Genomic DNA, 26131 nt, shown 5'->3' on the forward strand with positions numbered 1-26131 from the left:
GCAGAAACAAAATCATGGATGGAGTGTTTGTGTGAACTAATATAAATTCAAAGTAAACATCATTACATAAAAGGGTACGGTCTTTTATTTCATTAGTTTTATTCATTTCAAACGGGCCGGATCCGGCCCGCGGGCCTTAGTTTGCCCACTGCTGGCATAGATGGTGTTTCTCTGTTGTCCCCCTTCTCAGCCCGACTGTTGCTGAGGGCCATCACAGTGAGTAATGGGACTGATGAGAGAGCAGCCAGCACTGGCATTAGGGCCTGGTGTCCACACTAAACTGGGGAGCACTGGAGGAGGTTGAGCATGGGAAAGATGTGTTAGGAGTAGGATTGCTAGTTCTCAAAATTACAACCACGATTTCTATTTTCTCCATTCTGACAGGTTGGCGTGACCTTTGAGGACATTGCCCTGTACTTCTCCAGGGAGGAATGGAGCCTCCTTGATGAGGGTCAGAGACAGCTGTACCTGAATGTGATGCTGGAGAACTTTGAACTTAAATCCTCCCTGGGTAAGACCCTCACTCTCACCAGTGACCTGGACTTGGCTTTGCCATTTCCCAGGGCCCATCCCCCAGGGTGTGCTCTGTCCTCCCATGTAGACTGTGGTACTGCTGGATGTTTCCAGTTTCCTGGGTAGTTGCTGTCCTGGGGAGGGTTGGTCTATTTCCATTGCTCTCTTCTATTCCTGAAGTCCCAATACTCCCCGCTGCACTAAATTCACAGGGAAGGACTTGTGGTTGGTAGTGTTGTAGGCAGCTTATGGGATTCCACCTTGATCAGTGAAGAAAGCATTTTCTATGTTCCTATTGGTGATGTATACATATTTTTTGAAAAATTGTCTGTATATCCTTATTCTCTTTATTAACTATGTATGTTTTTTTTTTGGTTAGAGAGTCTTTTGAATACCTTGTATATTTTATATATTAATTGCTTACAACATACAGGAACACATTGTTGCACGTGCTTAATTGTGTTTTGCAGATATTACTCCCGCATACTCGCTTTTCTAGAAAGTCCTTGTTTTTGTCAACTCTGCTTTCGGCAGGTCTAGTTCCATTTTGTTTCTAGCAAGCTCAGATGTTTGTTACTAGTGCTTAGCAATTAAGTATTTTTAATGAAGTTATATAGAGTTTGCCTTTGAAACAGTCATTGCATTGTTATTAGCCTGCAGTATTGTATTAACATACCTTCATTATTCCTGGGGCACTCCAACTAATTGTGTGAGTTTCGGTCTATGTCAGAATATTCGCTTTATTGTGCTGATCAGAACGGAATCCACAATCCCTCCAAGCGATTCCTTCATAGGGTTTGAAATTATTTTCTTCTGTTCTCTAGATTGCCTTTCATTTCATTTTGTTTATTGCTATTATGCAGTGCAGTGCAGGCACTATTTTTCTTTATTTGTTGCAATCTGGACTGTTTATTTTTTTTCTATTTTGTGTGGTGGTTGGTTTCACCTGCAGGAAATCCTGTCCAAAACAAACCTCCCAAACTGTTTCTCTAGGTTGTCCTGAGGAGTTTGAAGTTTTAGTGCTGACATTTAATTCTGCCCTGCAGGTTGAGTTAAATTTTATCATTGGTGTCCACTTTTGTTGTTTTACATGTGAATGTTGATTGTTTACCAGCACCATTCATTGAAGAAATTATCTTTCCTTCCTTCTGTGGCTGCTGCTTTGTCAAAAATTACTTAAAGTCTGTGCCTAGGCTTATTTCTGTGTTTTCTGTCCTGTTCTGTTGATGTATGTGTCTGTGTTTCTCCAGCAACACACTGTTTACTTGCTTTCTCTTTGTAATAAATTGAAGTCAGGAAGTGTGATGCCACCATCTTTGTTCTTGCTAAAGATTGCTTTTGTTAATGGAGGATTTTGATTCCATTGCAAGATTCTCCGTTCATCTCTTTGTAAAAAACCATTGGAGTTATTGGGAATGCATTTATTCTGTAGTTTGCCTTGTGTACTATAGCTATCTGCACGATATTTCATTTCCAGATCCATGAACACAGGTTGTCTTTCAACGTATTTGTTTTCTTCCATTCCTTTCATCACTGTGTTCCAATATTCAATGTACAGATGTTTTCCATTTTGATTCAATTTCTTCCTGCTAAATTTATTGTTTTTGATGCTATTGTAAATTTAATTTCCTTCAACATTTTTCTATCAAAGTATTTATTGTTAGTGTGCAGAAATGGAACTACTGTTTATATGTTTATTTTGCATCCTGTAACTTTTCTGAATTTAATTCTTTTTTAAAATATATTTTATTGATTTTTTAAAGAGGGGAAGGGAGAGGGATAGAGAGCTAGAAACATCGATGAGAGAGAAACATCGATCAGCTGCCTCCTGCACACCCCCCACTGGGGATGTGCCCAGAACCAATGTACATGCCCCCTACTGGAATCGACCTGGGACCCTTCAGTCCGCAGGCCGACGCTCTATCCACTGAGCCAAACCAGGTAGGGCTGAATTTAATTCTTTAAAAAAAAAAAAAAAAAAAATATATATATATATATATATATATATATATATATATTATTGATTTTTTTACATAGAGGAAGGGAGAGGGATTGAGAGTTAGAAACATCGATGAGAGAGAAACATCGATCAGCTGCCTCCTGCACGCCCCCTACTGGGACTGAACCCACAACAAACTGGACCTGTGCCCTTGACTGGAATGGAACCTAGGACGTTTCAGTCCCCAGGCTTACACTCTATCCACTGAGTAAGCCAGCTAGGGCTGACCCTTGCTGTATTTATTTATTTTCTTAGTCAGTTAGGTAGTTAATTATTATTAACCTTTATTGTTGACCTTAGGTATCTTCAAATGTGTTTGCTCACTCAGTTTCCTGTCATCGTTTCTATGCAGTTGTCCTTATTTGGTATTGTGTATTACTGTGTATCTTCATAATACCCTTATTACCATTTCCTGTGGGATGTTTTTCTCATGAGTAGCTGTCTACTTACTCTGGAATGGGGAAAGTTTCTCTATCTCTGATTCTGCCATCTTGCTGATGTCAGTCTCCGAGGCCTTTTGCCCATGATTTCATTTGTCCTTTGTTGTTCTACCACAGTGCTGACAATCCATCTTTTTAGTTTTTCTTTTAAGATTTGCATCATTTATCCCATGCAGTGGCTCAACTGGGATTTAAGAGTCAGAATCCTTTGTATATCACAGGAGAAACATGACTTTATCAGTGACAGGCTAGACTAGCTGTGGGCAAACTACGGCCCGCGGGCCCGCTTGAAATGAATAAAACTAAAAAAAAAAAAAAAAAGACCGTACCCTTTTATGTAATGATGTTTACTTTGAATTTATATTAGTTCACACAAACACTCCATCCATGCTTTTGTTCCGGCCCTCCGGTCCAGTTTAAGAACCCATTGTGGCCCTCGAGTCAAAAAGTTTGCCCACCCCTGGGCTAGACCCAGAGGCGGTATTGCCTTGGTGAAGGGCTGTGGGGGCAGTTTTCATGCCTGGGCTTTGCTATATTCATAACAAGGAACCCATTTTGTTCAACAATGTTTTGTTACCATTGCCCACTCCTCACCCAATTCTACTTCTTCTTGCTGAATGTTGACACTTTTCAGTTTGTTTGTTTTTTTATTTTTTAAAATATATATTTTATTGATTTTTTACAGAGAAGAAGGGAGAGGGATGGAGAGTTAGAAACATCGATGAAAGTTATCGATCAGCTGCCTCCTGCATGCCCCCTACTGGGGATGTGCCCGCAACCAAGGTACATGCCCTTGACCGGAATCGAACCTGGAACCCTTCAGTCCGCAGGCCGATGCTCTATCCACTGAGCCAAACCGGTTCGGCACTTTTCAGTTTTAATAGTGATCATTCTGTTGGGATTCCCAGACTGTGGATAACCTTAACCTCTGTAAACGTTGCACCTGTACCTCTTTCAAACATCTCGCTTTACTGCACTCCAATATTGTTCCGTGCCTGCAGGCCTGACAGTGCACATGAATTATTACATTGATGCTGAACATCACATGCTCTAATATTATTGATCATTTATGGTTTTGAACACACTGGAATTATTCTACGCAGACTCACATTGCCAGCATGAAAGGTCTTAAAGGAAGCCATTTGTGGAGTAATAACGGGCAGACCCTGCCTCTCTTCTTTTTGTGCCAGCCTATGCTTCTGTCCTCCCTTGGTGAGATTTTCTTCATTCAGTGACCTTTTGAGTCATGTTATATATATAACAGCCATTTCCTGAGAGTCTGACGCCATCGTCTTGAAAATCATTGTATGAAATCATGTCCAGGCTCTAACCGGTTTGGCTCAGTGGATAGAGCATTGGCCTGTGGACTGAAACGTCCCAGGTTCAATTCCGGTCAAGGGCATGTACCTTGGTTGCAGGCAATCCCCAGTGGGGGTGTGTGCAGAAAGCGGCTGGTCGATCTTTGTGATGTTTCTGACTCTCTATCCCTCTCCGTTCCTCTCTGTAAAAAATCAAGAAAATATAATTAAAAAAAAAGAAATCATGATCAGATAAACAATCTGTGTTGAAGATATCCTGTTTTTATCAGGTCAACATGCACATCACCTACATTTCCTTTTGTTCAGGTTGCTGCTGTGGAGAAGACAATGTGGAGGCCCCGACTGAACAAAAGGTTTCTGTTAGATTGTCACAGGCAAGGAATCCCAAGTTACCGTTGTCTTCCCAGAAGAGTCACCCCTGTGAGAGTTGTGGGCTAGTCCTGGGAAACATTTTCCACGTGATGGAGCTGCAGGGAACACAACACAGACAGATACTGTTGAGGTGTGGAGCGTGTGCAAAAAGATTTTCTTTGCGTGCAAAATTTCACCAGCAGCATGTGAGAGAGCTGACTTACATTAGAGGTTTGGAAAGGATGTCACTTGCAAACAGCTGCAATTTCAATGTGTCCCAGAATCATTTCACCAGTGGGGAGGTTGGGCAGAGTGTCTTTACCGAATCTGGACATCTCCACCTAAAGGCTACGCAGACCAGGGACAGTCCAACTGCTATTTTGATGCGTGGGATGACGTTTCAACGTAGAAAAAATTATTTCAGCAGAAAAGAATGTAAGAAAGACATTAATTGCATCCACACGTTTATTCAGGAAAAAGATTTCCATCTTGGAAGTGGGTGTTGTGTGCACGCTGAATGTGGAAAATATTTTACGAAATTTTCTGGCTTTCATTATCAACAGAGAGGTCACACTGCAAAAAAGCATTACAAATGCAGTGAATGTGGGAAATCTTTTACCACTAAGAACATTCTTCAGCAACATCAGAGAGTTCATATGGGAGAAAAGCCTTATAAATGCAGTGAATATAGGAAGTCTTTTACCCAGAGCACTACCCTTCGTATTCATCAGAGAGTTCACACAGGAGAAAAGCCTTATAAATGTTGTGAATGTGGGAAATCTTTTTCCCGGAGCATTGCCCTACGTTACCATCAGACAGTTCATACAGGAGAAAAGCCTTATAAATGCAGCGAATGTGGAAAATCTTTTAAACGTAGAAAAAGTCTCATATATCATCAGAGAGTTCACACTGGAGAAAAGCCTTACCAATGCAGTGAATGTGGGAAATCTTTTATACAGAGCACTAATCTTCGTTTTCATCAGAGAGTTCATACAGGAGAAAAGCCATATCAATGCAGTGAATGTGGAAAATCTTTTACCACTAAAGGAATCCTTGATCGACATCAGAGAGTTCATACAGGAGAAAGGCCTTATAAATGCAGTGAATGTGGGAAATCTTTTACCCGGAAAACCAACCTTCGTTATCATCAGACAGTTCATACAGAAGAAAAGCCTTATAAATGCAGTGAATGTGGAAAATCATATAAAAGTAGCAAAGGGCTCCAATATCATCAGACAGTTCACACTGGAGAAAAGCCTTTTCAATGCAATGAATGTGGAAAATGTTTTTCCACTAACACTGACCTTCATAGACATCAGAGAGTTCATACGGGAGAAAAGCCTTATCAGTGCAGTGAATGTGGGAAATCTTTTGCCCGGAGCACCGCCCTTCGTTACCATCAGACAGTTCATACAGGAGAAAAGCCGTATAAATGCAGTGAATGTGGAAAATCTTTTAGACGTAGAAAAAGTCTCCTGTATCATCAGAGAGTTCACACTGGAGAAAAGCCTTACCAATGCAGTGAATGTGGGAAATCTTTTACCCGGAGCACTAAGCTTCGTCTTCATCAGAGAGTTCATACAGGAGAAAAGCCATATCAATGTAGTGAATGTGGAAAATCTTTTACCACTAAAACCGTCCTTGATCGACATCAGAGTGTTCATACAGGAGAAAAGCCTTATAAATGCATTGAGTGTGGGAAATCTTTTATACAGAGCACTAATCTTCGTTTTCATCAGAGAGTTCATACAGGAGAAAAGCCATATCAATGCAGTGAATGTGGAAAATCTTTTACCACTAAAAGAATCCTTGATCAACATCAGAGAGTTCATACGGGAGAAAAGCCTTATAAATGCAGTGAATGTGGGAAATCTTTTACCCTGAAAAGGAACCTTCGTTATCATCAGACAGTTCATACAGAAGAAAAGCCTTATAAATGCAGTGAATGTGGAAAATCATATAAAAGTACCACTGGGCTCCAATATCATCAGACAGTTCACACTGGAGAAAAGCCTTTTCAATGCAATGAATGTGGAAAATGTTTTTCCACTAACACTGAACTTCATAGACATCGGAGAGTTCATACGGGAGAGAAGCCTTATCAGTGCAGTGAATGTGGGAAATCTTTTGCTCGGAGCACTACCCTTCGTTACCATCAGAGTGTTCATACAGGAGAAAAGCCATATCAATGTAGTGAATGTGGAAAATCTTTTACCACTAAAACTGTCCTTGATCGACATCAGAGAGTTCATACAGGAGAAAAGCCATATCAATGCAGTGAATGTGGAAAATCTTTTACCACTAAAACAATCCTTGATCGACATCAGAGAGTTCATACGGGAGAAAAGCCTTATAAGTGCACTGTATGTGGGAATTCTTTTAAAAAGAGCAGTGCTCTTCAGTGTCATCAGAGAGTTCACACTGGAGAAAGCTATTAAGAGTGCAATTAATGTGAGGTATCTCTCAGCCAAATTTCTAAATTCCCTCTCCGCATAAGAGTACAAATGTGAGAAATTTCTTAGATGTGTAGTAAATGTAATTTCTTTGGACTTAACGATAGTACAAGAAAATTTGTGAGTCCTCATTTTTCTGAATTGTATCATACATTTAATCACCTACATTATGCAATGTTCCCATAAGTGTTTTTGCTGTTGTGCTTCTGTGTTTTTATGTTGGAACAGTATGTAATTATGTTGCACGTTCTAACATACAGGATGTACTGCCAGATCTGTGTCACTGCATATTTCTGTTGCTGAAGGTAATTCACCTGAACCACCTATAAGGTCCCTACAGATGGCCTCAATCACCATCCTTCTGTCCCCAGGGATGTTAAGTCAGACTCTAATTTGTTGACGGAAATGAGGAATACCTGAATCCTTAGTTCTTTCTTCCAGCCCTGTCTTGTGTTGCCAAACAGGTCTCATTACGGTTGGTCCCAGTAAACATGTTGCAGAGGGACTGCCATTTTCAGGGACACACTTTCCCTAGATGCTAATGATGAGTTTATTGTGTGCCTAAGTCACCAACGGGAGAACTGTCAATGTCATGTCTCTATGGATTGTAAAATAATGAAGGGTTTTTCTTAAGACTTCTTTAATTTCTGGTGTTCTGTTTACTCAATAGGTTAGTTTATAAGGAGATTTGGGCTTTCCAAGCATGAAGAGGTGAAAAACTTTTAGGGGTCTCAAACATTTTTCCCATGGGGCAACAGTATTGTTCAGGAATTAGTTCAGCAGTTTTTGGCAAATTTACATTGCTGCCCATATTTTCCTAGGAAACACTGTGGACACTCTACTTCTCATGTGAAGATGGATGCTTTGACACATAGAGATCACTCCAAAGAGAGGGTAGCTGTGACAACCTCAAGTATGTCTAGAAACATGAAATTTTTTTCTTGTTTGCAAGCGATGCCAATACCTGTGAAGTGAATCTCTTACCCAGGTCTTGCAGATGGCCTCGTCCCCTAATGCCTACAATATTACGGGTGATGGTCACTGGTTTGAGGACCATCGCATTCAGGGGGAACCCTTTCACTACAGAAACACTGACCTAATTGTTGGATGAGACTGCACCCCCTTAGATGGAATGGTCCTCACCTAACTGTGCATCCTGGCATTTTTAGGAAAAGACTACAAGAGCTGTGTATAGACAGATCTGAGGGACAGCAGGCTTGTTTATCTTCTGTGAAGCAGTCGTTGTCATTGATTACAATCAAGATGTTTTGTTGCTCCTGTAGCTTCTCAGAAGTTCCCATCAGAGCCATTGGTGTGCTGGCATCAAAAGAAAGATGGAGACAACGGCTGTCTTTAGTCCAGGAATGTGGCTTTTGTGGGTTTGGGTGAAAGTTCTTCATTGTTTAATACATTTTCTGTCACTAAGTTGAGACTCTCACCTAGAGGGCATAAGTATGGGGATTCAACATAGAGTTGCAAACCATTTTCTTCCATAATACCATTGAACCATTTTTAACAGCTATAATGAGTAAATTACTTGCGTTAAGTATAGTGTTTCATGAATCTTGACATGTGCATGAAACTGAAACCATCATTATAGTCCTAAAGCTGACCATATCTGTCTCTAATTGCATAATGAGCTCTTAATCTGTCCCTCTTTTAAGCTGTTCACAGCTTTCCTAGTGACCATGGATTTACATTTCATTTTCATGGAGAACTTTATTTTTCTAAGTATTTTTCTGCATTAGTTTATGTTTCATAAATACTTGGAGATTTATTAAAGTTACACTAGTAACTGATCATTTTTCCGATAGATATTCTTATCATTGATATATCTCCATCAGTTTGTCCATTTTAATAAATATTTGGTTATTTCTAAGAAAGCTGGCACAAACATTTCTGTATAATTTTTTGTATGTATATAAGTGTTATTTACCTTTGTCAAAATTTCAGTGCATAGTCTGTGGTTTTTGAGTAGATGAATGTTTAAATTTACTGAGGTTAGCAAATTGTGATTTAAATGGAATATACCACCAGGGCCGGTGTGGGTCAGTACTTGTCCATCATCTCTTGTAGCACAGGGTTGTGGATATGATTGCCAGTGGGGATATGTGCCTGTGTTGTGGGCTAGATTCACAGAAGTGGGTGTGCAGGAGGTCACTGGCCAATATGGCACTCTTCCATCAATGTTTCTCTTTCTCCCTTCTCTCTCCAAAAATTAATAAACTATTCTTTTTTTTTTTTTTTTAAAGGGTTTTTTTTTTTTTAAATATATTTTATTGATTTTTTACAGAGAGGAAGGGAGAGAGATAGAGAGTTAGAAACATCGATGAAAGAGAAACATCGACCAGCTGCCTCCTGCACATCTTCTACTGGGGATGTGCCCGCAACCCAGGTATATGCCCTTGACCGGAATCGAACCTGGGACCTTTCAGTCCGCAGGTCGACGCTCTATCCACTGAGCCAAACCAGTCTCGGCAATAAACTATTCTTTAAAAATAAAAAATAAACCTTTCCCTAGCTAGTTTTGAACAGTGGAGGGAGCGTCAGTCATTGAACTAAAGGGTCCCTGATTAGATTCTAGCCAAGGACACATGTCTGGGTTTGGGGCTGAATCTCAACTAGTGGGCCTGTGGGAGGTGCAATCAATGATTCTCTCTCCCCCTCCCTCTCCAAAAATCAATAAAATATGTTTAAAAACAAAAACCATCAGTGTCTATGAGCATGTGTCACTAAGAATGGAGTGACTCAACCAATAGCCAAGCTCTATGGTATGCTAATAAGTAATAAAGATTGTTTTTTAAAAAATAAACCGTAACTGATTGTACTTTTTTGCATTTGGCCAGTGGTGTGTGAGGGATTCACATTCTTCACATCCTAGAGAATATTTTGTTTGGTCAATCATTATTTGCTTAAAAATTTTATTTTGTAAGTTTGTCATGCTACCTCACTGTTTGATTGTGTTTTTTCTAGAAATTTATGGTGAGTCTTTTCTCCAGTATATATTTGCTGTGTCTGTATCTTTCTTAAAACCTCTGATCATATGTTCTGCCTAATGTTTTATGAGTTTTGGCAATTTTCTTTAACAAAAAGACAATTGGATAACAAATGTGAATGTTAGAATTTCACTCATTTTGTGCCTTTTTGATTTCGGAAATAAATTTTTGTATCGATATAATGTGTTTTAGTAATTCTTACCTGTTAAAAATATCTATTTTTAGGGCGGGGGGATAAAATGGATACATATGTAATACCCTTTGTAATACTTTAAGCAATAAAAAAAATATATATATATATATATATATATATATATATATCTATTTTTAGACATTTAGAAAAATTTTTTATTAATTTCACAGAGGAAGGGAGAGAGAGAATCATCAATAATGAGAGAATCATTGACAGGCTGCCTCCTTCACGCTGCTGCTGGGAATGGACCCCGCAACTCAGGCATGTGCTCTGATGCGAAATTGAATGGGGGACATCTTTGTGCCTGTGCTGATGCTTAACCACGGAGCAATACCAGCTAGAAATTTTTAGTTTTGAAATGATAAGCACAATGCAGTGAACACTTTTTTTTTAAAAAATATATTTTATTGATTTTTTACAGTGAGGAAGGGGGAGAGATAGTCAGAAACATCGATGAGAGAGAAACATCGATCAGCTGCCTCCTGCACATCTCCCACTGGGGATATGCCCGCAACCCAGGTACATGCCCCCGACCGGAATCGAACCTGGGACCCTTCAGTCCGCAGGCCGACGCTCTATCCACTGAGCCAAACCGGTTTCGGCTGCAGTGAACACTTTTAATTTTAACTTGCACTACTAACATTTTCCACCACCTTGAGAAGAGCAACTTTAGAAAACCTCAGGACAGGAACCCTTCAGTTCCCCAGTGCCAACAAGCACCTTTGTGTGTAAGGGCTTTTGAGAAAGAACTGGGGCCTTTCTGAACCTGCTGACCCACCTGCAGGGAGGCAGTACTGTGGGCACTAAGGTCTCAGTGTTGGGTCTCCAACCTGGAATCTCCAGGAGATTCACTACAGCTCCCTGCACCTCAGTTGTTAAATGTAACATGACGCTGATAATCGGACTTAGCTGATATGGGACTTAGCTAGGACTGTGAGAACCAATAAAAGTTACAAAGTTGGTACTTGCCGGGGCCAGGGTTCCAGAGATGACTTTTTGAGTATTTTTGTCTTTAGTTCTCACAAAAACCTGGAAAGTCTAAACTGGTATTGAACTGCTGGGAACATCTTCGATTACAGAAATGAGGAAGATTTTCCAAGTTTACTTAACAAACAATGCCAGGGCTGAACAGCAGACTCTGAGTGATGGATGAATGATTACTCTGACCCATTTTTGTGTGATTACTCTGACACATTTTTGTGAAAGAGAGGGCTAATGGACTGCCTGGATAACAGAACCAAACAGCCCCGTTCACCTACCTCCTTAGGCTTTTATTGTAATAACAGCTTGAATCAAAATGAACTATTAGATACTATCAGTAGGGTAAGCATCCTTGAGATCACACATGTGTCTGCAGCGTCCTTTAACAAAGGACTACTAAAGACTAAGCATAAAGATTCTAGTAAGTACCCAGGTGCTCGCATGTACACAGACTGGCTTCCTCACAAAACAGGTGTCAGATATAAAGGCTGGATTGCAACCTAGTGTTGGGCCTTGGATTGCCAGTGGGGAAAAGGGCCTGGTTGTGTGCTAGATCCCCAAAACGGTGTGCACAAGGGTAATAATTGAGGTTGCACTGTCATATAGATGTTTCTTTCCCTCTAATTCTCTAAAAATCAGTAGAATATTCTTTTAAAATAAATAAAAATTGATTGTGCATTTTTGCATTATACTAGCAGTATATGAGGGATTCATTCTCCACATCCTAGAGAATATTTTCTTTGGTCAATCATTCTTTTTTTGTTTGTTTTTAACCCTCAACCTCTGATTTTTCCATTGATTTTTAGAGAGTGTTAGGGAGGTGGAGAGACACACAGAGAAATATCTGTGTGTGAGAAACAAATCATTTGGTGGACTCCCACACATGCCCTGACCTGGCTGGGTATTGAGCCCCCATGAGGTACAGGCTCTTGAGCAGAATGAAAGCCTTGACCCCTCAGTCCACAGGCCAAGGGTCCATCCTTTGAGCCAAACTCTTTGTTGTATAGATGGCTATCATGTTGGCACCATTCAAGGTTTGGAAAGTGGGCATCTGCACCTGAGGTAAAGATTGTGGATCTAGGGTCTCACAACCTTGCTTGGAAATAATTATTTCACCTATTCATGAAGTTACAGTGTCTGCATGCAGAATGAACATGATTTATGGAAGAGCATATTGCTAGAGCAAACTATAGAAAGGCATAATGGAGTTATACAATGAGCAGTATTTATATAGCTAGAAGAGCAGAGGCTCTATGAAGGCTGACAGCAGGTAGGTCTGAATAGGTGGTAAATTAAAGACACTGATTCCCAAGAGGTGAGATAATTAACTTTAGATATGGCTCTACTGAAACACTGGCTACCAGGAAATTATTTTTTCTACAAATGTGAGGCCTCCTCATTTGCGACAACTTGAGGAAAATACAGTGAGCTGAGAAAATACGGTGTGAGCAGAAGAATTTAAAGCATCATTTAAATGATGGCTTCAACCATCATTTACTAAGGATCCCATCTGCTTCCGAGGCTGAACTGTCACAGCAGTGCATAGAGATGTGTTTTCAACAAGGCATGTTCAAAGGCTTTATGGAATGAGGAGCAAATCATTGAAAAAAAAAATTCCTGCCCTGACCGGTTTGGCTCAGTGGCTCAGTGGATAGAGTGTAGGCCTTCGGACTGATGGTGTCCCAGTTTCGATTCCAGTCAAGGGCATGTACCTTAGTTACAGGCACATCCCCAGTAGGGGGTGTGCAGGAGGCATCTGATTGATGTCTCTCTCTCATCGATGTTTCTAACTCTCTATCCCTCTCCCTTCCTCTCTGAAAAAAATCAGGAGAATATATACATATATTTTTTTTCTATGTGATAGTGAATCATTTGGTGACGTGCTATAGAGATTTGAAATGAGCAGCCCTCAGGAATGACTAGCATTGGATGTGAGAATGTTAAAGCGCACATTGAAAGGAAGTGAGATTTGATTTTATCATGAAGATGCTTTATGGACAGGAGGGCACTGTACAGGGTCCCTAAGTCAGAACTTTTGTTGTTGTTGTTTGTTTTTATAAATCCTCACCTGAGTATTTTTTCTATTAATTTTTAAATTTTTATGTATTATTTATTTTTAATTGATTTCAGAGAGGAAGTGAGAGAAATAAACATCAATGATGAAAGAGAATCCTGCATGGGCTGTGTCCTGCACTCCCCATACTGGGGATGCAGCCCAGAACGCAGGCATGTGCCCTTGGCCCAAATCAAACCTGGGATCCTTCAGTCCCGAGGCAGATGCTCTATCCACTGAGGCAAACCAGGTAGGGCCCGGTGTCAGAACTTTGTGGAGAGTGTCAGACCACTCCTGTGATCATTCTTCCAGCTTCAGTGTGCTGGAGGTTAGTTTCATTTAGCAGTTATTTCTACCCCTAGCCAGTTTTAGATTTTTTTCAACTCCTGTACTATGTTACTTAGTTTTAATGCTTTATGACATATTCCAATTGGGTTTATACTTCACTGTGTTTTTTGCTCTGAATTTTAAAAAGTAGATTTTTATTGATTTCAGAGACGAAGGGAGAGGGAGAGAGTGATAGAAACATCAATGATGAAAGAGAATCATTGATCAGTGGCCTCCTGCATAACCCCCACTGGGGATCAAACCCCTACTTCAGGCTTCTACCCAAAACAGAAATCAAACCCTAATCTCCTCTTTCATAGGTTGATGCTCGTACTGTAAGCCACACTGGGACGACATGGTCCTAATTTTTAAGTAGTACAAGGTTCTTACAGACTTATGAATTTTAAAGATTCACTGCACATATGCATACCTATCATTTGTTATTTATAATATTTCATGTGGTTTTAATGTTCTGGAGCTATATATACATAGCTCATCTTTCAGTATGAATATGTATTTCATTTACACTAAGTATAATTTGTGAATATTTGTGCAATCATATCTCATAGAGAATGCTGAAACATCAACTCCGCTGACATCTTCAATATGTCTCTAAGGGACGAATTGTCTTTCACTATGATAATTACAGTGGCATCTTCACATTAACAAAAACACCAGTTACTTTGCCAGAATTCAAGTTTCCCACTGTTTCAAAAGTGTATTTATCTTTATTGATGTTCAAGTAAAAATTAAACAACAGAATTTGATTTAATGTTTGTATTGGGCATGTTAGTTCTTCTTTATTTCAAAGATATGTGCCACATTCTTCCCACCCCCTCTTTTTTTTTGTAGGTAGAATGGAAGGGAGAGTGAGAGAGTGTAAGAAACATAGATGTGAGAGAGACAGATTGACTGGGAGCCTGGCACTCACCCAGACCTCACTGGCACAGAGCCAGCCTTATAGGTACAAGCACTGGCAGAAACAGTCCAGGACCCTTCAGTCTGCATGTCAGAAATAAGGCGAGTCCCCGAATTCACGGGTCCTGGTAGAACATAAAACATACTCAGGAGCCAGGCAGCAAGGCTAACATCTTTACTTCTATGCAGAAGGGTGCACACATAAGGCCTGGAAGCTCACCCACATGGAACAGGTGTTCAGCTGGGCTTTATATTCCCTGAGGCATGTGAGCTGTCCCTTGCTCTTGATCGGAGCTAAGGGGCAGCTTCCAGGGGAGCTGCAAGCCATTTGGCCAACATGGCAGTGCCAAGTCCTGCCGTCCATCTAAGATGGCGGCTGTCTAAACTGTTCTTTGACAGAAAATATAACTTGTTTATACTCACATCTGTCGTCCATGCTGTAACCACCAATTAAACTGGATAGGTCTGTGGAATATTCTTGGGTACTATTGGTAACATACATCTATGGCGGTGTGAGTACGACCGACACTTGTGTCCTAAAACTCTCCAGACTCTGTAATGCAGGCAAACCTCTATAGCAGTGATGGCGAACCTCTGACACGCGTGTCAGAGGTGACACGCGAACTCATTTTTTTGGTTGATTTTTTCTGTTAAATGGCATTTAAATATATAAAATAAATATCAAAAATAGAAATCTTTGTTTTACTATGGTTGCAAATATCAAAAAATTTCTATATGTGACACGGCACCCGAGTTAAGTTACGGTTTTTCAAAATGCTGACACGCCGAGCTCAAAAGGTTCGCCATCACTGCTCTATAGTATGACGAACTGCATTGGTCTCACAGATAATGAGTTTTCATAAAAAGGACCCCCAGTCCCTTTACCAGGAAAAATGAGTCTTTTCTAGCCATTTTCAAGATGTCTCTTACCTGAGGAAGGTCATTTCCCAGGGTCCCTACCTGCAGATGTCGCTGTTGTCCTTGGAGCGAGATGGAAAAACCTTCCACCACCATCTTGGACGCTGGAACCCAATTTACCCAGAAGGCCTTGTGAGGACTACCGCCAGCTTAGCCAATGAAGGGTCAGAAACGGCCTTTCTCTTACGTCACCGGCGGGAAGGGGCGGGCCTTCCGGTGCTCTCTAGGCGGCTATTGGTCTCCACCCAGAATCTACCCCAGGCCGGGGCGGAAGGCTCCAGGTGGGCGGCGGCAGTGGCGGATACTCGGAGGGAGAAGGCCCGAGTCCTTCCCGCTCAGCCCGCACGTGGGAGTGAAACTCGCTGACGCCCCCGGGTCACCCACGTCCGTGACGGAACAGAGGCCCCTTTACCCCCTTCCGCTGCCCCTGCTTCTTACCCGCCTCTCCGGCCTCGCCTGCCTGGGTCCGCGCACGGCGTCCAATGGCAATGGCCTTGGCCAGTTGCTCAGCTGAGGTGAGTTCGCGTCCCCCGCCCCCCACACCTGCTCTCACCGCCTCCTTACCCTCAACCCTGCAGCCTGGGCTCAGGGCGCCTGTCCCGTCCCGCAGCTCAGGTCCCCGCTTGGACACTGAGGAAGGAGGAGCGGGGAGAGGAGTGTTGTGGCTTCTGAGGACACGGGAAATGCAGGGCTCAGTGGACAGGGGTGACTCGTGTCTGAAATCCCCCTGCGGACGTGGGCTCTGAGTATAGAAACCAAGGTCCGAGGCGGCAGGGAGGAGTTCAGAGCCGCATGCCCTGCTTTCCCCAGGCTGCGGGGTCCACCAGGAATTGGGTTGTGGTAGATCCTTCTGAACCCTCACATGCTCTCTCTGGGTGCCATGTGCCAAGTTCATGGGTGAGTCCAGAGAGGTCCACAGTGTGGAGCAGGAAGGTGGCAGAGCTGAGGCAGTGAACCTGGGGTCTGAAGTTGGGATGGGGGTAGACATTACACAGTGGTGTGCACATCTGGAGGAAGTGTGAGCTGATGGTACTGGAAAGCTGGTATTGGGACTTTAAAAAAATGTATTTTTTTAAATTGATTTCAGAGAGGAAGGGAGAGGGGGAGAGAGAGATAGAGAGAGAATGAATCATCCATAAGCTGCCTCTGGAAGCCCTGTACTGGGGATGGAGTTTTCAACCCGGCCATGTGTCCTTCCTTGATTAGAAACCAACCAGGGATCCTTCAGTGCACAGTCCAAAACTCTGTCCACTGAGACAGACCAGCCAGGGCTGGTACTAGGACTATAGGGTGAAGCATAAACCCTGGCTTTGTCCTGGAGGCATGATCTGGGAGACTGCAGTGGTATTGCTTGGCAGGAAGGCTGGGACCCTGCTTGCTTGGCCCAGAGCTTAGAGCAGGGGTGGGCAAACTTTTTGACTCGAGGGCCACAATGGGTTCTTAAACTGGACCGGAGGGCAGAAACAAAATCATGGATGGAGTGTTTGTGTGAACTAATATAAATTCAAAGTAAACATCATTACATAAAAGGGTACGGTCTTTTATTTCATTAGTTTTATTCATTTCAAACCGGCCGGATCCGGCCCGTGGGCCTTAGTTTGCCTACGGCTGGCATAGATGGTGTTTCTCTGTTGTCCCCCTTCTCAGCCCGACTGTTGCTGAGGGCCATCACAGTGAGTAATGGGACTGATGAGAGATCAGCCAGCACTGGCATTAGGGCCTGGTGTCCACACTAAACTGGGGAGCACTGGAGGAGGTTGAGCATGGGAAAGATGTGTTAGGAGTAGGATTGCTAGTTCTCAAAATTACAACCACGATTTCTATTTTCTCCATTCTGACAGGTTGGCGTGACCTTTGAGGACATTGCCCTGTACTTCTCCAGGGAGGAATGGAGCCTCCTTGATGAGGGTCAGAGACGTCTGTACCTGAATGTGATGCTGGAGAACTTTGAACTTAAATCCTCCCTGGGTAAGACCCTCACTCTCACCAGTGACCTGGACTTGGCTTTGCCATTTCCCAGGGCCCAGCCCCCAGGGTGTGCTCTGTCCTCCCATGTAGACTGTGGTACTGCTTGATGTTTCCAGTTTCCTGGGAGTTGCTGTCCTGGGGAGGGTTGGTCTATTTCCACTGCTCCCTTCTATTCCTGAAGTCCCAATACTCCCCGCTGCACTAAATTCACAGGGAAGGACTTGTGGTTGGTAGTGTTGTAGGCAGCCTATGGGATTCCACCTTGATCAGTGAAGAAAGCATTTTCTATGTTCCTATTGGTGATGTATACATATTTTTTGAAAAATTGTCTGTATATCCTTATTCTCTTTATTAACTATGTATGTTTTTTTTTTGGTTAGAGAGTCTTTTGTATACCTTGTATATTTTATATATTAATTGCTTACAACATACAGGAACACATTTTTGCACGTGCTTAATTGTGTTTTGCAGATATTACTCCCGCATACTCGCTTTTCTAGAAAGTCCTTGTTTTTGTCAACTCTGCTTTCGGCAGGTCTAGTTCCACTTTGTTTCTAGCAAGCTCAAATGTTTGTTACTAGTGCTTAGCAATTAAGTATTTTTAATGAAGTTATATAGAGTTTGCCTTTGAAACAGTCATTGCATTGTTATTAGCCTGCAGTATTGTATTAACATACCTTCATTATTCCTGGGGCACTCCAACTAATTGTGTGAGTTTCGGTCTATGTCAGAATATTCGCTTTATTGTGCTGATCAGAACGGAATCCACAATCCCTCCAAGTGATTCCTTCATAGGGTTTGAAATTATTTTCTTCTGTTCTCTAGATTGCCTTTCATTTCATTTTGTTTATTGCTATTTTGCAGTGCAGTGCAGGCACTATTTTTCTTTATTTGTTGCAATCTGGACTGTTTATTTTTTTTCTATTTTGTGTGGTGGTTGGTTTCACCTGCAGGAAATCCTGTCCAAAACAAACCTCCCAAACTGTTTCTCTAGGTTGTCCTGAGGAGTTTGAAGTTTTAGTGCTGACATTTAATTCTGCCCTGCAGGTTGAGTTAAATTTTATCATTGGTGTCCAGTTTTGTTGTTTTACATGTGAATGTTGATTGTTTACCAGCACCATTCATTGAAGAAATTATCTTTCCTTCCTTCTGTGGCTGCTGCTTTGTCAAAAATTACTTAAAGTCTGTGCCTAGGCTTATTTCTGTGTTTTTTGTCCTGTTCTGTTGATGTATGTGTCTGTGTTTCTCCAGCAACACACTGTTTACTTGCTTTCTCTTTGTAATAAATTGAAGTCAGGAAGTGTGATGCCACCAGCTTTGTTCTTGCTAAAGATTGCTTTTGTTAATGGAGGATTTTGATTCCATTGCAAGATTCTCCGTTCATCTCTTTGTAAAAAACCATTGGAGTTATTGGGAATGCATTTATTCTGTAGTTTGCCTTGTGTACTATAGCTATCTGCACGATATTTCATTTCCAGATCCATGAACACAGGTTGTCTTTCAACGTATTTGTTTTCTTCCATTCCTTTCATCACTGTGTTCCAATATTCAATGTACAGATGTTTTCCATTTTGATTCAATTTCTTCCTGCTAAATTTATTGTTTTTGATGCTATTGTAAATTTAATTTCCTTCAACATTTTTCTATCAAAGTATTTATTGTTAGTGTGCAGAAATGGAACTAATGTTTATATGTTTATTTTGCATCCTGTAACTTTTCTGAATTTAATTCTTTTTTAAAATATATTTTATTGATTTTTTAAAGAGGGGAAGGGAGAGGGATAGAGAGCTAGAAACATCGATGAGAGAGAAACATCGATCAGCTGCCTCCTGCACACCCCCCACTGGGGATGTGCCCAGAACCAATGTACATGCCCCCTACTGGAATCGACCTGGGACCCTTCAGTCCGCAGGCCGACGCTCTATCCACTGAGCCAAACCAGGTAGGGCTGAATTTAATTCTTTTAAAATTATATATATTATTGATTTTTTTACAGAGAGGAAGGGAGAGGGATTGAGAGTTAGAAACATCGATGAGAGAGAAACATGGATCAGCTGCCTCCTGCACGCCCCCTACTGGGACTGAACCCACAACAAACTGGACCTGTGCCCTTGACTGGAATGGAACCTAGGACGTTTCAGTCCCCAGGCTTACACTCTATCCACTGAGTAAGCCAGCTAGGGCTGACCCTTGCTGTATTTATTTATTTTCTTAGTCAGTTAGGTAGTTAATTATTATTAACCTTTATTGTTGACCTTAGGTATCTTCAAATGTGTTTGCTCACTCAGTTTCCTGTCATTGTTTCTATGCAGTTGTCCTTATTTGGTATTGTGTATTACTGTGTATCTTCATAATACCCTTATTACCATTTCCTGTGGGATGTTTTTCTCATGAGTAGCTGTCTACTTACTCTGGAATGGGGAAAGTTTCTCTATCTCTGATTCTGCCATCTTGCTGATGTCAGTCTCCGAGGCCTTTTGCCCATGATTTCATTTGTCCTTTGTTGTTCTACCACAGTGCTGACAATCCATCTTTTTAGTTTTTCTTTTAAGATTTGCATCATTTATCCCATGCAGTGGCTCAACTGGGATTTAAGAGTCAGAATCCTTTGTATATCACAGGAGAAACATGACTTTATCAGTGACAGGCTAGACTAGCTGTGGGCAAACTACGGCCCGCGGGCCCGCTTGAAATGAATAAAACTAAAAAAAAAAAAAAAAAAGACCGTACCCTTTTATGTAATGATGTTTACTTTGAATTTATATTAGTTCACACAAACACTCCATCCATGCTTTTGTTCCGGCCCTCCTGTCCAGTTTAAGAACCCATTGTGGCCCTCGAGTCAAAAAGTTTGCCCACCCCTGGGCTAGACCCAGAGGCGGTATTGCCTTGGTGAAGGGCGTGGGGGCAGTTTTCATGCCTGGGCTTTGCTATATTCATAACAAGGAACCCATTTTGTTCAACAATGTTTTGTTACCATTGCCCACTCCTCACCCAATTCTACTTCTTCTTGCTGAATGTTGACACTTTTCAGTTTCTTTGTTTTTTTATTTTTTAAAATATATATTTTATTGATTTTTTACAGAGAAGAAGGGAGAGGGATGGAGAGTTAGAAACATCGATGAAAGTTATCGATCAGCTGCCTCCTGCATGCCCCCTACTGGGGATGTGCCCGCAACCAAGGTACATGCCCTTGACCGGAATCGAACCTGGAACCCTTCAGTCTGCAGGCTGATGCTCTATCCACTGAGCCAAACCGGTTCGGTACTTTTCAGTTTTAATAGTGATCATTCTGTTGGGATTCCCAGACTGTGGATAACCTTAACCTCTGTAAACGTTGCACCTGTACCTCTTTCAAACATCTCGCTTTACTGCACTCCAATATTGTTCCGTGCCTGCAGGCCTGACAGTGCACATGAATTATTACATTGATGCTGAACATCACATGCTCTAATATTATTGATCATTTATGGTTTTGAACACACTGGAATTATTCTACGCAGACTCACATTGCCAGCATGAAAGGTCTTAAAGGAAGCCATTTGTGGAGTAATAACGGGCAGACACTGCCTCTCTTCTTTTTGTGCCAGCCTATGCTTCTGTCCTCCCTTGGTGAGATTTTCTTCATTCAGTGACCTTTTGAGTCATGTTATATATATAACAGCCATTTCCTGAGAGTCTGACGCCATCGTCTTGAAAATCATTGTATGAAATCATGTCCAGGCTCTAACCGGTTTGGCTCAGTGGATAGAGCATTGGCCTGTGGACTGAAACGTCCCAGGTTCAATTCCGGTCAAGGGCATGTACCTTGGTTGCAGGCAATCCCCAGTGGGGGTGTGTGCAGAAAGCGGCTGGTCGATCTTTGTGATGTTTCTGACTCTCTATCCCTCTCCGTTCCTCTCTGTAAAAAATCAATAAAATATATTAAAAAAAAAAGAAATCATGATCAGACATGACAGATAAACAATCTGTGTTGAAGATATCCTGTTTTTATCAGGTCAACATGCACATCACCTACATTTCCTTTTGTTCAGGTTGCTGCTGTGGAGAAGACAATGTGGAGGCCCTGACTGAACAAAAGGTTTCTGTTAGATTGTCACAGGCAAGGAATCCCAAGTTACCGTTGTCTTCCCAGAAGAGTCACCCCTGTGAGAGTTGTGGGCTAGTCCTGGGAAACATTTTCCACGTGATGGAGCTGCAGGGAACACAACACAGACAGATACTGTTGAGGTGTGGAGCGTGTGCAAAAAGATTTTCTTTGTGTGCAAAATTTCACCAGCAGCATGTGAGAGAGCAGACTTACATTAGAGGTTTGGAAAGGATGTCACTTGCAAACAGCTGCAATTTCAATGTGTCCCAGAATCATTTCACCAGTGGGGAGGTTGGGCAGAGTGTCTTTACCGAATCTGGACATCTCCACCTAAAGGCTACGCAGACCAGGGACAGTCCAACTGCTATTTTGATGCGTGGGATGACGTTTCAACGTAGAAAAAATTATTTCAGCAGAAAAGAATGTAAGAAAGACATTAATTGCATCCACACGTTTATTCAGGAAAAAGATTTCCATCTTGGAAGTGGGTGTTGTGTGCGCGCTGAATGTGGAAAATATTTTACGAAATTTTCTGGCTTTCATTATCAACAGAGAGGTCACACTGCAAAAAAGCATTACAAATGCAGTGAATGTGGGAAATCTTTTACCACTAAGAACATTGTTCAGCAACATCAGAGAGTTCATATGGGAGAAAAGCCTTATAAATGCAGTGAATATAGGAAGTCTTTTACCCAGAGCACTACCCTTCGTATTCATCAGAGAGTTCACACAGGAGAAAAGCCTTATAAATGTTGTGAATGTGGGAAATCTTTTTCTCGGAGCATTGCCCTACGTTACCATCAGACAGTTCATACAGGAGAAAAGCCTTATAAATGCAGCGAATGTGGAAAATCTTTTACACGTAGAAAAAGTCTCATATATCATCAGAGAGTTCACACTGGAGAAAAGCCTTACCAATGCAGTGAATGTGGGAAATCCTTTATCCAGAGCACTAATCTTCGTTTTCATCAGAGAGTTCATACAGGAGAAAAGCCATATCAATGCAGTGAATGTGGAAAATCTTTTACCACTAAAGGAATCCTTGCTCGACATCAGAGAGTTCATACAGGAGAAAGGCCTTATAAATGCAGTGAATGTGGGAAATCTTTTACCCGGAAAACCAACCTTCGTTATCATCAGACAGTTCATACAGAAGAAAAGCCTTATAAATGCAGTGAATGTGGAAAATCATATAAAAGTAGCAAAGGGCTCCAATATCATCAGACAGTTCACACTGGAGAAAAGCCTTTTCAATGCAATGAATGTGGAAAATGTTTTTCCACTAACACTGACCTTCATAGACATCAGAGAGTTCATACGGGAGAAAAGCCTTATCAGTGCAGTGAATGTGGGAAATCTTTTTCCCGGAGCACCGCCCTTCGTTACCATCAGACAGTTCATACAGGAGAAAAGCCGTATAAATGCAGTGAATGTGGAAAATCTTTTAGACGTAGAAAAAGTCTCCTGTATCATCAGAGAGTTCACACTGGAGAAAAGCCTTACCAATGCAGTGAATGTGGGAAATCTTTTACCCGGAGCACTAAGCTTCGTCTTCATCAGAGAGTTCATACAGGAGAAAAGCCATATCAATGTAGTGAATGTGGAAAATCTTTTACCACTAAAACCGTCCTTGATCGACATCAGAGTGTTCATACAGGAGAAAAGCCTTATAAATGCACTGAGTGTGGGAAATGTTTTACCCAGAGCTCTGCCCTATGTAATCATCAGAGACTTCATACAGGAGAAAAGCCATATGTATGCAGTGAATGTGGGAAATCTTTTTCCCAGAGTTCTGGCCTATGTCATCATCAGAGACTTCATACAGGAGAAAAGCCATATATATGCAGTGAATGTGGAAAATCTTTTACCACTAAAAGAATCCTTGATCAACATCAGAGAGTTCATACGGGAGAAAAGCCTTATAAATGCAGTGAATGTGGGAAATCTTTTACCCTGATAAGTAACCTTCGTTATCATCAGACAGTTCATACAGAAGAAAAGCCTTATAAATGCAGTGAATGTGGAAAATCATATAAAAGTAGCAATGGGCTCCAATATCATCAGACAGTTCACACTGGAGAAAAGCCTTTTCAATGCAATGAATGTGGAAAATGTTTTTCCACTAACACTGAACTTCATAGACATCAGAGAGTTCATACGGGAGAGAAGCCTTATCAGTGCAGTGAATGTGGGAAATCTTTTGCTCGGAGCACTACCCTTCGTTACCATCAGAGAGTTCATACAGGAGAAAAGCCTTATAAATGCAGTGAATGTGGAAAATCTTTTACCATTAAAACTGTCCTTGATCGACATCAGAGAGTTCATACAGGAGAAAAGCCATATCAATGCAGTGAATGTGGAAAATCTTTTACCACTAAAACAATCCTTGATCGACATCAGAGAGTTCATACGGGAGAAAAGCCTTATAAGTGCACTGTATGTGGGAATTCTTTTAAAAAGAGCAGTGCTCTTCAGTGTCATCAGAGAGTTCACACTGGAGAAAGCTATTAAGAGTGCAATTAATGTGAGGTATCTCTCAGCCAAATTTCTAAATTCCCTCTCCGCATAAGAGTACAAATGTGAGAAATTTCTTAGATGTGTAGTAAATGTAATTTCTTTGGACTTAACGATAGTACAAGAAAATTTGTGAGTCCTCATTTTTCTGAATTGTATCATACATTTAATCACCTACATTATGCAATGTTCCCATAAGTGTTTTTGCTGTTGTGCTTCTGTGTTTTTATGTTGGAACAGTATGTAATTATGTTGCACGTTCTAACATACAGGATGTACTGCCAGATCTGTGTCACTGCATATTTCTGTTGCTGAAGGTAATTCACCTGAACCACCTATAAGGTCCCTACAGATGGCCTCAATCACCATCCTTCTGTCCCCAGGGATGTTAAGTCAGACTCTAATTTGTTGACGGAAATGAGGAATACCTGAATCCTTAGTTCTTTCTTCCAGCCCTGTCTTGTGTTGCCAAACAGGTCTCATTACGGTTGGTCCCAGTAAACATGTTGCAGAGGGACTGCCATTTTCAGGGACACACTTTCCCTAGATGCTAATGATGAGTTTATTGTGTGCCTAAGTCACCAACGGGAGAACTGTCAATGTCATGTCTCTATGGATTGTAAAATAATGAAGGGTTTTTCTTAAGACTTCTTTAATTTCTGGTGTTCTGTTTACTCAATAGGTTAGTTTATAAGGAGATTTGGGCTTTCCAAGCATGAAGAGGTGAAAAACTTTTAGGGGTCTCAAACATTTTTCCCATGGGGCAACAGTATTGTTCAGGAATTAGTTCAGCAGTTTTTGGCAAATTTACATTGCTGCCCATATTTTCCTAGGAAACACTGTGGACACTCTACTTCTCATGTGAAGATGGATGCTTTGACACATAGAGATCACTCCAAAGAGAGGGTAGCTGTGACAACCTCAAGTATGTCTAGAAACATGAAATTTTTTTCTTGTTTGCAAGCGATGCCAATACCTGTGAAGTGAATCTCTTACCCAGGTCTTGCAGATGGCCTCGTCCCCTAATGCCTACAATATTACGGGTGATGGTCACTGGTTTGAGGACCATCGCATTCAGGGGGAACCCTTTCACTACAGAAACACTGACCTAATTGTTGGATGAGACTGCACCCCCTTAGATGGAATGGTCCTCACCTAACTGTGCATCCCGGCATTTTTAGGAAAAGACTACAAGAGCTGTGTATAGACAGATCTGAGGGACAGCAGGCTTGTTTATCTTCTGTGAAGCAGTCGTTGTCATTGATTACAATCAAGATGTTTTGTTGCTCCTGTAGCTTCTCAGAAGTTCCCATCAGAGCCATTGGTGCGCTGGCATCAAAAGAAAGATGGAGACAACGGCTGTCTTTAGTCCAGGAATGTGGCTTTTGTGGGTTTGGGTGAAAGTTCTTCATTGTTTAATACATTTTCTGTCACTAAGTTGAGACTCTCACCTAGAGGGCATAAGTATGGGGATTCAACATAGAGTTGCAAACCATTTTCTTCCATAATACCATTGAACCATTTTTAACAGCTATAATGAGTAAATTACTTGCGTTAAGTATAGTGTTTCATGAATCTTGACATGTGCATGAAACTGAAACCATCATTATAGTCCTAAAGCTGACCATATCTGTCTCTAATTGCATAATGACCTCTTAATCTGTCCCTCTTTTAAGCTGTTCACAGCTTTCCTAGTGACCATGGATTTACATTTCATTTTCATGGAGAACTTTATTTTTCTAAGTATTTTTCTGCATTAGTTTATGTTTCATAAATACTTGGAGATTTATTAAAGTTACACTAGTAACTGATCATTTTTCCGATAGATATTCTTATCATTGATATATCTCCATCAGTTTGTCCATTTTAATAAATATTTGGTTATTTCTAAGAAAGCTGGCACAAACATTTCTGTATAATTTTTTGTATGTATATAAGTGTTATTTACCTTTGTCAAAATTTCAGTGCATAGTCTGTGGTTTTTGAGTAGATGAATGTTTAAATTTACTGAGGTTAGCAAATTGTGATTTAAATGGAATATACCACCAGGGCCGGTGTGGGTCAGTACTTGTCCATCATCTCTTGTAGCACAGGGTTG

General features: G+C 41.2%; 3 protein-coding genes across 3 annotated transcripts in view; 2 read left to right on the top strand and 1 right to left on the bottom strand.

The window, feature by feature from the left end:
• The window catches only part of LOC132216086 (zinc finger protein 883-like), a 681654-nt gene that overhangs the window by 60927 nt on the left and 594596 nt on the right, over positions 1 to 26131 (bottom strand). The gene's annotated exons all lie outside the window — the stretch shown is intronic.
• On the top strand, positions 389 to 8695 carry LOC132216078 (oocyte zinc finger protein XlCOF6-like). Its single transcript, XM_059665136.1, has 2 exons — positions 389 to 511; positions 4578 to 8695. The coding sequence occupies exons 1-2, from the start codon at positions 478 to 480 to the stop codon at positions 7058 to 7060; spliced, it is 2517 nt and encodes an 838-aa protein (XP_059521119.1). The 5' UTR covers positions 389 to 477; the 3' UTR covers positions 7061 to 8695.
• Positions 21468 to 26131, top strand: part of LOC132216080 (zinc finger protein 345-like) — a 325901-nt gene continuing 321237 nt past the window's right edge. Inside the window, exon 1 of the mRNA XM_059665139.1 lies at positions 21468 to 25016. Coding sequence (XP_059521122.1) covers positions 21619 to 24030 — 2412 coding nt within the window. The 5' untranslated portion in view covers positions 21468 to 21618 and the 3' untranslated portion in view covers positions 24031 to 25016. The remainder of the gene's footprint in view (positions 25017 to 26131) is intronic.

This window comes from Myotis daubentonii, chromosome 15 (genome assembly GCF_963259705.1).
Source record: "Myotis daubentonii chromosome 15, mMyoDau2.1, whole genome shotgun sequence".
In the NCBI taxonomy this organism is placed as follows: Eukaryota; Metazoa; Chordata; class Mammalia; order Chiroptera; family Vespertilionidae; genus Myotis; species Myotis daubentonii.

Excerpts from the sequence above, each read along its gene's own strand:
- LOC132216078 (XM_059665136.1), top strand. The coding sequence starts at position 478 with ATGCTGGAGAACTTTGAACTTAAATCCTCCCTGG. Across the intron at positions 512-4,577 it reads TGAACTTAAATCCTCCCTGG|GTTGCTGCTGTGGAGAAGAC; the intron begins GTAAGACCCTCA and ends CCTTTTGTTCAG.